We start from the raw sequence: 12,319 nt of genomic DNA, 5'->3' as shown, positions 1-12,319 counted from the left end.
ATATAAGTAAGCATGTAGTCCTCTCCAGTACACACTCTTACTGGGTGTATCGCCGTGTGTGTGTGTGTGTGTGTGTGTGTTACTCAGATTGAACAAGCAAAGCAGGATCTGGGTCGTAAGGACAGCGAGCTTTTGGCTTTCAGGACCAAACTGGAAACTCTGAACAATCAGTTTTCTGACAGCAAACAACACGTGGACGTACTCAAGGAGTCCCTCACTGCCAAGGAACAGAGAGCCGCTATACTGCAGACTGAGGTACAGTTACGCGAGTTAACACGAGAAAATCGATCTTTGGTCAGTTAATATCTATTTTCTATTCACTTTTAATTTCGCGCGCACAGGTGGATGCGCTGCGTCTCCGTCTAGAGGAAAAGGAGTCCCTCCTCGCTAAAAAGAGTCAGCAGATATCAGAGCAGACGGAGGAGAAGAGCACTCAGCAGGGAGAGATCAGCGACCTCAAAGACATGCTGGACGTCAAGGAGCGCAAAGTCAACGTGCTGCAGAAGAAGGTAAGGAAACACAAAGGTACTTGATTTCCAAAGCAAAGTATTTGGTGGCACATAATGCAACGTTAATACCTTTATGATCCTGTTAAAAAATGGTCATTGATTTAAAGGTGCGAGCGCTACTGTGATGTCATCCCAGTTGGATTTCCTCTTGGTAACATTTCGGCGTCCATAGGTGGCACTATTTTTGTTGTGTGTCTACTCGTGGTGGCTATCGCTGCTCATTTTGAAGACTGTGACAACTTTAATTAAACAGGCTATAGAATATCTAAGACTAAATATGAATAGTTATCAATACAAAGAGGCTATTTTTATTCAAATGAACATTTTTAATTGTTGACTAAAATGGTTATATACAAAATAAATGATCTTTCATTGAAATCTGCATGTACAAGATGATGGTGCTGTCATGTGATACTACAACCACTAGATGGGGCTGTAAGACAGTGTGTAGCTAAGGAGCCGACGCAGACAGACAGGTGAGCAGGCAGGCCGAGGGACACACAGACAGGCAGCTATACTGGCAGCAAGAGTTACAAATACTTTTTGGAAATTCTTGGCCAGTTGTCAGTGTGTGTGTGTGTGTGTGTGTGTGTGTTTGTGTGTCTCTATGGTAATGCTGTCAGTTAGATGGATGTGCAGCACTGACCCTCTGTCTTTGCTGTCTGACACATACACACACACACACACACACACACACACACACACACACACACACACACACACACACACACACACACATAGACACACACACACTAGTTTGGGATGGATGGGGGAATGAAGTGTTCAGACAACTGTTCAGACGCTAACATCCAACAAATTATGTGTAAAAATGACAGAAAATCCAGTATACAGTGAAATTATCCCATTACAAGCCATTTTGACATGAAAATACCCCCCCCCCCCATCTGTGAGCAGATAATTGATGGAGACAATCAAGCAGACAGACCTAAAGCAGGACAGGGCGGGGGAGGAGAGAGGCAGAGTGTGTATGAAATCAGATGCATGCTAATGAGTTCCTCCTGTTCAATAAATGATGACCTCTGCCGTCTTCAAATAGAATACAGTCCAGTGTCTGAGAGGGAGACAGAGATGCTGCTGACTCCTCTTTTATCTAATCTGCACTTGTGATTTCATAATTTCTTCTCTTTTTGCATGTGGAAAAACTAAAAATACCTTTCTTTCTTCTTCTCCACTTTGTCCCCCTCCTCCTCCTCCTCCATCTTTCCCTTCTCATGTTTTTTTACCTGTCATCGTGCGTTACCCGTGGAGGAAATCACCACGAGTGCACGGAATTAATTCTTCTGATCTCCCATCATCCTCTTCTCTTTGTTTTTTCAATGTAATTTTTCATAACATGGATGACGAGCGGCGTCAGCGGGTTATTGTTTTGTTAACATATTCCGGTACATTATCGCACACAATTTTGGAACTAAAATGGGACAAGACAGGCAATGAGTGTGTGCTTGGGTTTGTAAATACTGTATATATATGTGTGTGTGTATGTGTGTGTGTATGTGTGCGCCAAGCATCCAGCAGTTGTCAGTTTCAGGAAGTGCAGACGCGATCAAAGAGTCTCTCTGCCTCTCAATGTCAAGTGTGTGTGTGTGTGTGTGTGTGTGTGTGAGAGAGAGAAAGAGAGAGAGGAGGAGGTGTCAGTCAAGCTGTCAAGTGAACAGTTGATTAATGAGGCGCTGGAAGAGTTTAACTGTATGAACACACACACACACACACACACACACACACGATCTCTGTGGTACTGTAAATGTGTGCGTCTCACCTGCAGCAGAGTCAGAGGTTGCATACCAATCTGACTTTCTATTTTTTCATGACGGGTTTTCAATTGCTTGATTTCCTTTCTCTCTGGCAAAAGGAAGACAGGGGGAAAGAGAGGGAGAGGGACATTTTGTAATTTTACCACCCAAGTTCACCCTTAACACCACGTCACATGAGCTCTCCATCCCTCTCTTCTCTCCTCAATTTGTTATTTCTGGGTCGCTCAACCTTTTGTTCCATCCATCTTTTAATGAATACCACAAAGTTGACATAGCTCCTTATCTTAGTCTGTGATCTCGCACACCCACACACGCATACAGTACATGCACGCACACACACGCACACGCACACACTCGTGGGCCTCGGGGAAAGAGTGAGTCCTTCGGTTATTTCTGCTGATTTTGTGTTTTAACAGAAAATTAATCTGCTACCAAATCACTGTGAGAGGGAACAGGAGGAGGCAGGGAGAAGGGGAGGAAGAGGTGGCCTTGTGTTGAAGACGGTGCTGTAGGCAGAGACGTCTGTGTTTGTTTTTTGACCCGAGGATTCATCTGCTTTGAAGTCAGCGCGAGGGGAAACAGGAGAGAAACAGAGGGAGTGTGGGAGGTGTGTGTTTGTTTATTGACTGTCAGAGAAACATGATCACTTACACTAATGGCTGGGAAAATGGCAATTTCACCCGTTCCAGATCCCCCAAATGGGAAACTGACATAAGTTATTTGTAATAAGCAATAAACGTTAAGCAGCGAAGCGGGCCAAAAATCAAATCAAATCATGTTATAATTTTTCCTAATGACTCTGACAAACATTTGAATGTGCATAATATATTTATTATTTTATTAGGTTGTCATTGTTCATTATTTATACTCAGTTAAATTGAACGGTGATCATTTTTAATTTAGTTTATAGCCACATCAACTAAATAATCTAAATCATCGTTGCTGTTACAAGTCCGAGGGAGAAATTGGAGAAGCCAATATTACAAGACAATTTCCACTTATTATTAGTTAATTGGAAATATAGTATGCCCGATTGTTGAAGCTTATAATTGTTTTGATTTTGTTGTCTTAATTCTGTTGTATCTTTGAGAGATATTCACATACATGTTGTTGTTTATAGCTAATTTAATTTAAGTGTTGTTTGCTGTTCGTCTGCAGAAAGTTATTATCGTCTGCGCCGAGTTTAGCCGATACACTTTCCAACATAATATCGTTCTTCGCCAAATAATTGGAAAAACAAGACTGTTGATGAGTTTTTCTCTCCTTTTCTCCGTGCAGATAGAGAACCTCCAGGATCAGCTGAGAGATAAAGAGAAACAGCTGGGCGGACTGAAAGGCAGAGTCAAGTCTCTACAGACAGACACCTCAAACACAGACACAGCACTGGGGACACTGGAGGAGGCTCTGGCTGAGAAGGTACACACAGACACATCCCTGTACATCTATCTTTGTGAGGACACTCATTGACATAAATGCAACCCATAACCTGAACCCTAAAACCGAGTCTCAACCCTCAAAACCTTTGAAAAGAAATGTCCTCACTTGCCAGAAATGTCCTCACTCTGAATGTCTGAAACTCAAATTGGTCCTCACAAAGATAGATGTACGAGGACACACACACATTTCGCTGGTCAACCTCAGGTCAACTCCAGAGCAAGGTTACATTAATAACAAAACCACTATGAGCAAAACAGCCGACCACCCAGGCAATGACCAAATGACTCTGGATAAATGGAAACGACCCAATAATCACATCGGCTGTTTCATTATTAAATCCCTCACAGCCCGCGCTCGCGAAAGATTAAGAATCCAACATGCGGCCTGAACCAGTGGGATTAGAACCAACAACCGCACGGTCACCGTCTGCGTGTAAACAGTCAGGTGTCACAGCCATTTAACAGCCCTGAAACACCTGAGCATGGGAACTGAACCCTCAACCACCTGCTTGATGATCTGTTACTCTGCACCCAGGACTCGACCCACGATTCTGGGAAACGAACCAGTGACGCTTACACTAGCAGACCACTTTAAAGCGTTTGATGAGAATATATTTTTATACTGTAATGCGCGATTATGTTACCCACTCCATCTCCTTCGCACGCACGCACACACACACACACAGAGGAAACGGGGCTATTAATTGTCCAGTGACTAATATCCAGGGTGTCAGCTAGATGTGTGAGTGTTGGCAGTCGGAGGTGGTCGACGACGCTAACTTCACTCAAACGACTTTCGCAGGCTTTTCTTCCTCCATTTTCTTTGTTTTGGTGCTTTTGGATGTCTTTCCTCTCTTCCTTTCTATTTCTCTGAAACCTTAAATCGATCCTCATGAAGATAGATCTATGGTACAATAACACACACACACGCAGCACAAGTCAGGTTACACTTTTTAGGCTGTCCGTGCTGCCTTTGTGTGTGTGGGAACTTTAATACTTCAGCTTGAACTGGCCGCTGTGTTGTTCTATAGCCTGAGAGTGTCGATAGTGTTTTAGTGGTTGTGAATATTACATCTGGTGCCAGAACGTATTACGTGTCTAAAATCACTGTTGGCTGTTAGATCCTGTCAAAGCTGCCATGTACATAAAGTTTAATGCGACTGTTATTAGTATAGAAACTTGATATTGAGTGACTGTGAATAACTGTTCGAGTGTTGACTGCCTCTCTCTCGCCTCCTCTTTCCCTCCCTCGACTCTTTCTGTTCTCTATTCTTCTAACTTCCATCCTCCTCCTCCTCCTCCTCCTCGATGTCCAGGAGCGGATCATCGAGCGGCTGAAGGAGCAGCGGGAGAGGGAGGAAAGAGAAAAGGGGGACGAGATGGAGTCCAGCAAGAAGGAGTTGAAGGAGTTGAGGGAGAAAGTCTCCCATCTGCAGGCTGACCTGGCTGACCGTGAGGTAGAAGACAGACACATGGAGACACACTCAAGCGTATCTGTGCTACAAGTCAGAAAAACACACTCTCTATGTCCCCGCCAAGGAAAACGTGATTGATCTATCACTGTAGAACAGATCCCGGATCCTCCCAAGGTCCTCGTGCTGAAGGACAACAATGATAAAACAGTCACATTTCCTTGACAACGATATGCTTCAGGAGCAATGAAAACAGTGATTGGAGCTGGATTCTTCTTGCCTCGACCTTTGTGATTCATGCAAAACACCACAGCAGAGACACGGAGGGAGAGGCAGGATGAGACAGCATTTCTAAGCTCTGGCTTTGCCCTGCGTCATCCTGCAGTTGTTACAATTAACCACTTCAGGAACACCTAAATGTATTTTTTTATAATAATAGTTTCCATACCAAATTTGGGACGAAAACTGTCAAACCAGAACCAAACAATAAACCAAATTTAGCTAATTCCAACATTATGAATCTTTAGTCAAAACGAGAAAGCAAATACATGCACTGATGCATAAAACTAAAACTATTATTACATTTAACGCTGCAGTGGGGAACAATGCATGCTTGTGTCCCCACACAAGTTTCAAAGCACACCTGTAAACACACACACACACACACACAGACGTTTCGTGTAAAGACACACACAACAGCTACAGCTAAATTGTGACATCACAAAACTGAAAATGTGCTTTCAGGTGCATTTAATCTTGTACGTCTTAGAGGAATAGTTTCACATTTTGGGACATACACTTAATTAGCTTTCTTGCGGAGAAGTAGATGAGAAGATTCATACCACTGTTACGTACTGTTTGTACGCTATATATGAAGCAAGAGCCAGCAGGAGGTCCACATTTTTACATTTCAGTTTTTTTTTTCAGATTAAACAAAGAACATGCCGTGTTAATTAACTGAGCTTTAAATGTGCTGGTAGGCAGACTTTTTACTTTTTAAAACGTTGTACACAAGGCGAGCTGTTTCCCCCCGAATCCAGCTTCATATTTAAGCTACTGTCAGAAATACTCCTTTAAAAGTCCCGTATTGTAGGAAGTGAGTCTTTTGTGGTTGTAAAGCCGGTCTAGATGCTGCATAAATACTGTGAGAGTGTCAAAAATGCTTAATCCAGAGAGAAATGCACACAGCCCGTATTCAGAGGGTGAATACAAGTATATCCAGACAACCAGTATGAGAAAAGGTTTTTTTTTAACTTTAAAGCGTGTAAACATTTTCAAGTAGAAACCCAAAATACAAGTACGAATGTGAAAATGAGCACAGTATACACACCCTCAAATCAAATGCACATATGGTGTAGTGAAAAATCCCTTATGCCTCTTTTGACGTTTGCTCGCCAGTAATTTTAGTGATTGTGGGGTCATAAAACCTGTTACAGTCCCATTATATAATTTGAGATGGCAAAACAGACATTCCTCTCTTCACTGCTAAACACAGATGTGGGGTTTGTCTGACAACGGCAATATACTGTATCTATATACGTACCTAAATATAATCTGAGTAAGCACTAAGGTTTCTCTAACCAAAGCCCAGTCAAACATGATGATCTGTAGTCTGGAGTTGGTATTGTCAGTCAAGGGTGAAATTACACGTCTGAGTGTCTCTCCTTCTGGTCCGTCGGTTTCTGTTTGACTGGCCCTACCAAAAGAGGAAAAGACCAGAAAAGAAAGGCAGAGAGAGACTTCACGGATGGAGGGATTGAGCTGGAAGAGTGAGAAAGGAGACAGGTCATGGGAAAAGCTTTTGGAGAACAAGGGGGCAGAGTCAATCCGGCAACTGTAGGAAGACCTTAAAGGATCATTTTATATTTTATATTAATATTAGCCAGAGGATTGTACGCACCAGGTTAATTGCTGAGGTCTGGGAACTCAGCGGCGTTGCTAAAAAATACAAAAAGGGGACGAGACAGGAGCGGTCAGATGATCACACACGTTTTAAACAAACCCGCCAAGTTGGCCAAACTTATTTGAATGAGGAAAATGGTGAACTGTAAAATTATAAATCACATGTTTGCTGTGCAATAGGGATCATTATCAAAGTTTCATGTGTGCGCTCTTACGGACCTACCTTCTTATAAAGTTAACAATGACTTATCTGGTAGAAAAGATAAGTAAATATACAAAAACAAGACCCAAGTTGTATTAGGTGGCCGTATCCTTTAAAAATACAGCGAGGCAGTTCAGTAGAGCTGCTCAGTGTCTGACTTCCTGCCTTATCGCTCTCTGTCTCTTGTTATCTTTTATTTCCTTTCAGACTTCAGTGTTGGATCTGAAGGAGAAGGCTTCCTCTCTGGCTTCCTCCACTCTGAAGAAGGACAGCAGGCTGAAGAGTCTGGAGATCGGCCTGGAGCACAAGAGAGAGGAGTGTGTCAAACTAGAGAACCAACTCAAGAAGGTCAGCTGTCCTACAACATACCGTCGCCTCTCAGTAAAACAAGACAAGAATCAGCTTCATTAGAAATTTGTCTTCGAGTGTACATTCAGTTTTGACTGAAACTGTGAGAATTAAGGAATTATTAATGGAATTATAAAAGCATGGGACTTAGACGGTGCAGTTTGCATATTTTGTAATATATCTTAGACCACACGTGGACCAAAACAGGTGGACGGCAAAATAATGTACCGGGTGAGGGTGACAACGCAGAGGGAAGCCGAACATCCTTCCATTTGCACATAGCACATTGCAAAGCCGGTTGCGAGTGCTGAAAGTGACCAATCAAAGGAGCGGAGACATCACCCACTGTCTATTCCATCCCCGCCTCCCAAAGTCTCAATAGTCAACTAGACGAGCTCACGCTCACGCTCGCCACAGCCCTGCTCTTGTTTGTGAACGCGGAGGGGAGCGATGTTTTCCGCTCGTGGATACTGTTCGGTGTTCTGGTTTTTATGTGAGCGTGTTTTGAGAGTAATTAAAGGCCATCGACAACAACTGCCAATTGAAACCGTCAATTATATGAATCACAGCGGTGAATGAATACACACAGTTCAGACAGAAACACAACAAATGGAGGATTTGAAACGAAAGAACCCCTCGTCTCTTTCTCCCCTTCGTTGTTTTCCCTTACTGTTTTCCAAGAGAAATGACTGGCTGTGTGTGTGTGTGTGTGTGTGTGTGTGTGTGTGTGTGTGTGTGTGTGTGTGTGTGTGTGTGTGTGTGTGTGTGTGTGTGTGTGTGCGTGCGCGTGCGTGCGTGCGTGTGTGTTTGCATATCACATATTCTCTCCGACACAGCAGCCCATAAAATGGTGTGTGTGTGACGGCTTGCTGACAGCCTTACAGTCATTTTCACAGAGTGGAGAAGACAGCACCACCACCACACCCTGAATGTGTGTGTGTGTGTGTGTGTGTGTGTGAGAGAGAGAGAGAGAGAGAGAGAGAGAGAGAGAGAATGTATATGAATGTGTCAGTGGATCTCTGGGGTTTCTCTCATCAGAGTTTATTTCTCAGTCTCTTTCTGTTACCATGGATGGAAAAAAGACTGAAAACACGTCTTTCTGTGTGTGTGTGTGTGTGTGTGTGTGTGTGTGTGTGTGTGAATTGATTGACATTGTGCACGTGACATTGTGTGTGATGTTTCTTATTTGTCTTTCTCTCTCTCTCCCACTCTTTCTCCCCTCCACCCAGATCTTCTTATAATATCGCCAGACACCCAAACATTTCCTCTAACTGTTGTCCGATTCCAAAACCAATAGGTTTTATGTGTTGTGTGACCAAGACGTGCGCACACACTCACACCCACAAAGTCAATCTGTCCCAAGAGCAACATTTGCTTCTGGGAAACACACACAGCTGTTCTAACCTCTACGCCGGTTCTAACTTGCTTTTTTTTCTCCATTGTTTCTTTTAATTTGTTTATTTTTTCTAATTTTCACCATATTCTGTGGAGCAGAGCGGAGAAACAGAACGGAGAAAGCCACTGCAGCTCAGTTTAATTAGCTTTTTACTTTATTCACCTTGTTATGCCCATGCTAATCTCTACATGAATCAGCATCATGGGCCTTTGCCTGTTGCATGTGTGGAATCCATCCCAAACCCCGAGACACCATCAGTGAGCCAGACTGAAATGCTGAGACTTGTTAATGACATAGTGCAACTCAATAACACACACGTTTATGAGATAGTAACATTTACCCTTAATTTGAAATATGTAATTCATGTTTCATACGTGCTCTTTTTTGTATTAGCCAGGCTTGGTATTGTTCCACTAATTATTATACTAACTGATGAGGCCTTGTATGTTAAAGCATCTCTGTTTCAAACATGGTCCACAGTCTACCTGACTGACTGGATGGATTATCTCTAAAATGAAGGTCTGGTCCCTTTAAGGCCCGTCTGTGAAAGTAGTTTTATTAATAAAAGACCAATTTTAGACCAAAAACTGTTAAACAGTTTACAAAGGCGCGTGTCATCCAACCCATGTTGTTATTGCCGTATCCTTTTTAGCTCGGTTTATTCACAATAATTACTTTCTGTTCCAGTCTCAGGGTGCAGCGGCAGATTCCCAGGCCAACACTGAACTCTCCGAACGCATCTCCAGCCTGGAGCAGGAAGTGACCCGGCACAAAGAGGACGCCGGGAAGGCCCAGTCCGAGGTGGAACGACTTCTGGACATCCTGAGGGAGATGGAGGACGAAAAGAACGACAAGGAGAAAAAGATCAACGAGCTGGAGAGGTGAGAGATGCAATCATGCAGAGCGATGGATGAAAAAATAAAAAAAACTGCATCTTCCTCTTTCCTCTTTTGCCATAAATCAGTAGAAAACCACCAAGATTGTCTTGATGAATTAATGATTACATTTTAGATTGGACTCCATACTGTTGGAGTCTATGGTAATCTTTCCTGCAGTACTAATCCACTAGTCCCTTTTTCTCACCCCTTTCTCTCCCTTCTTTTTCCCCTTTTCTCCCTCCATTTCGGCTTTATTTCTTCCGTCATCTTTTCCCTTTTCTGTCATTGTACCTTATTCACACGTGTGTATGCGTAAAAATGTATACATTCATGTGATTGTGCATCTGCGTGAGTGTGTTTATGTTTGTTTGTGTGTGTGTGTGTGCGTGTGTGTGTCTGCGCGCGCATCAAACCCCAGACATCCCTCTGCTTCTCATCTGTGGCGTTCTCAGCAATCGCAAAAACAGGCCCCTCCCCCCGCTGCCTCTCAGCAGCCAATGGGGGGGCTGGTGTGGGACTACCTGGGCACGTGAGTGGCTGGTGGCCCTGTCGGTCAATTAGACAGATGCACGACAAAAACTCACTTTGCTTGTCGGAGGATGGGATGTAAGAGCACTAAGAGAGCAGCGAGTCCCATGTGGAAAAGTTATGTGAAATTAAAAATTAAAAAATTAACAGGACGACAAGGACAAGAAGGTAAGAGCCGAGACGATTCATACACATAGATAGGTCAGAGGTTCCACCATTGTGATTAAAATGTTGTCTGACCGCATCTGATATATACTTACTGGACATTTTTCAGGCAAAAATACCAAAAGGGTCTGAGAATTTCTTTTGTCGTATATAATATCAAACTAAATATCTTTGAATTCAGACAAAACAGACAATTTGAATACACGATATTGGACTTTGGAAAATGATGATGGATGTAATCAAATAAAGAAACTAATCAGCACATTTATTTATAATGGCCACTAATTGCAGCACATTAAAAGAAAATACAACGAGAGATTTCTCATGTTTTGCGAGCCTCTTCCACATGGGTACCGGCTGCGTATGTTCACTAATAATCACAGTCAAAGAGTTGCAGCATCGATTCGCCAAGCCGCTCCGATGCGGCATATTTGGACTGTTTGCAAAAGGTCAGTTGCAGGCACATCTGTGTGCACCGGCAGAAGTTTTTGTCATCTGTTGTACTGCAGTGTGAACTGCTCCCAAAAGTTTGTCAAATGAGGGCACAGTTTGGCCCCAGTCTCCGCTGTACAGCATGAAGCTCTTTGAGCCGCTCCCCCTGTCAATGATGCAACTCTTTCATTTAGTGGCTCCGTTTTCACGCTTCACTTTTGTTTTACTTTCAGCCGAGGATGCCTGACTAGCAGAGTTTAACCCACTCTTTTTCTTTTCATTAGGAGTCTGGACAGTTCACTCTGTTTTTTTTTTTTGTTGTATTTCCTTTATGCTAATAGGAATGGTTTGTCTGTTTCTAACTCCTTTTCTACCTGTCTGTGTGATCTTGTTTAACCTGTCTGTCTCCGACTCTTTAAGCGTGCACTGTGTTCACTAATTCTACCTCACAAACTCGTCTTAACCTTGATCTGTCTTTTCTTCCTGTCCTGCATCTGGCTATCTGTCTGTCTGCATGCCAGCATGTCTCCCTGTCGTCTGTATTCTATTGTCCTGCCTGTGTGTTTCTTTATGTGTTTTTCTTTATGAGGAGAACTACATAAAAAAAGGATCCTCTTGAGATTAACTTTAGTTGAACAAAAACCACCTCTCAAGCAGGGCCAGGTGTCTTCATCTCATGGCCAACGGTTAAGTAGTCATGTTAAAAAAACAATTGGAAGTGTACCATGAGGTATATTTCATGACGAGTAGTGAGAGTGCATCTGGTTTTTTCAAGGGATAGACAGGTCAGAACTGGGCCGTCAGTCTGTTTATTTGCCTCTCGATGACTTGGACATGTTCTTCTCATATATCTTTTCCGTTTTCCGTTTCTTCCTCGGGAACCCCACTCCCACTTTCTCTCTTTGTGTCTCTGTGTGTGTTTGTGTAGTTTGACTGCAATACTAATGGTTGTTAATGATTTTAGGGAGATTCAATGTTTCCTCACTGTGTCGCCGTCTGGACAGTAGAAATACTAGACTATTAATAATTCAGCACCTGCTGACTTCAAACTGGTGGGTTTTAACTCTGTGCGTGTGTGTGTGTGTGTGTGTGTGTGTGTGCGTGAGTTATTCAACCTGCCAGTAGCCACAGATGCAGATTTACAGCAGTACTAGCTTTGTGGGTAACATTGTAGTGTAACTTAATAACCATTTAAAATTGCAGATGGGTGAACATCTGGGCTTTTCCCAGATCTTACATCATATGTATTTGAAAGATGTTTCATTCTCCCCCATCGATTACAATAGAATAAAAGCTTCTCTGCAGCTGATATTTAATATCTGAACTTCTGCTGGCTGCT

The 12,319-nt window shown here is 42.9% G+C and overlaps 1 protein-coding gene across 2 annotated transcripts in view; it reads left to right on the top strand.

Moving 5' to 3' along the window:
• Positions 1-12,319, top strand: part of LOC306714107 (ELKS/Rab6-interacting/CAST family member 1-like) — a 102,164-nt gene that overhangs the window by 26,841 nt on the left and 63,004 nt on the right. For both annotated transcript variants that reach the window (XM_079184054.1, XM_079184053.1), the window contains 6 exons: positions 88-255; positions 342-509; positions 3,560-3,697; positions 5,034-5,174; positions 7,441-7,581; positions 9,665-9,858. In XM_079184054.1, coding sequence (XP_079040180.1) covers positions 88-255; positions 342-509; positions 3,560-3,697; positions 5,034-5,174; positions 7,441-7,581; positions 9,665-9,858 — 950 coding nt within the window. The remainder of the gene's footprint in view (positions 1-87; positions 256-341; positions 510-3,559; positions 3,698-5,033; positions 5,175-7,440; positions 7,582-9,664; positions 9,859-12,319) is intronic.

This window comes from Pholis gunnellus, assembly GCF_910591455.1.
Source record: "Pholis gunnellus genome assembly, chromosome: 22".
In the NCBI taxonomy this organism is placed as follows: Eukaryota; Metazoa; Chordata; class Actinopteri; order Perciformes; family Pholidae; genus Pholis; species Pholis gunnellus.
Note: the sequence above shows the minus strand (reverse complement) of the source record. Positions and strands in the feature narration are given on the sequence as shown.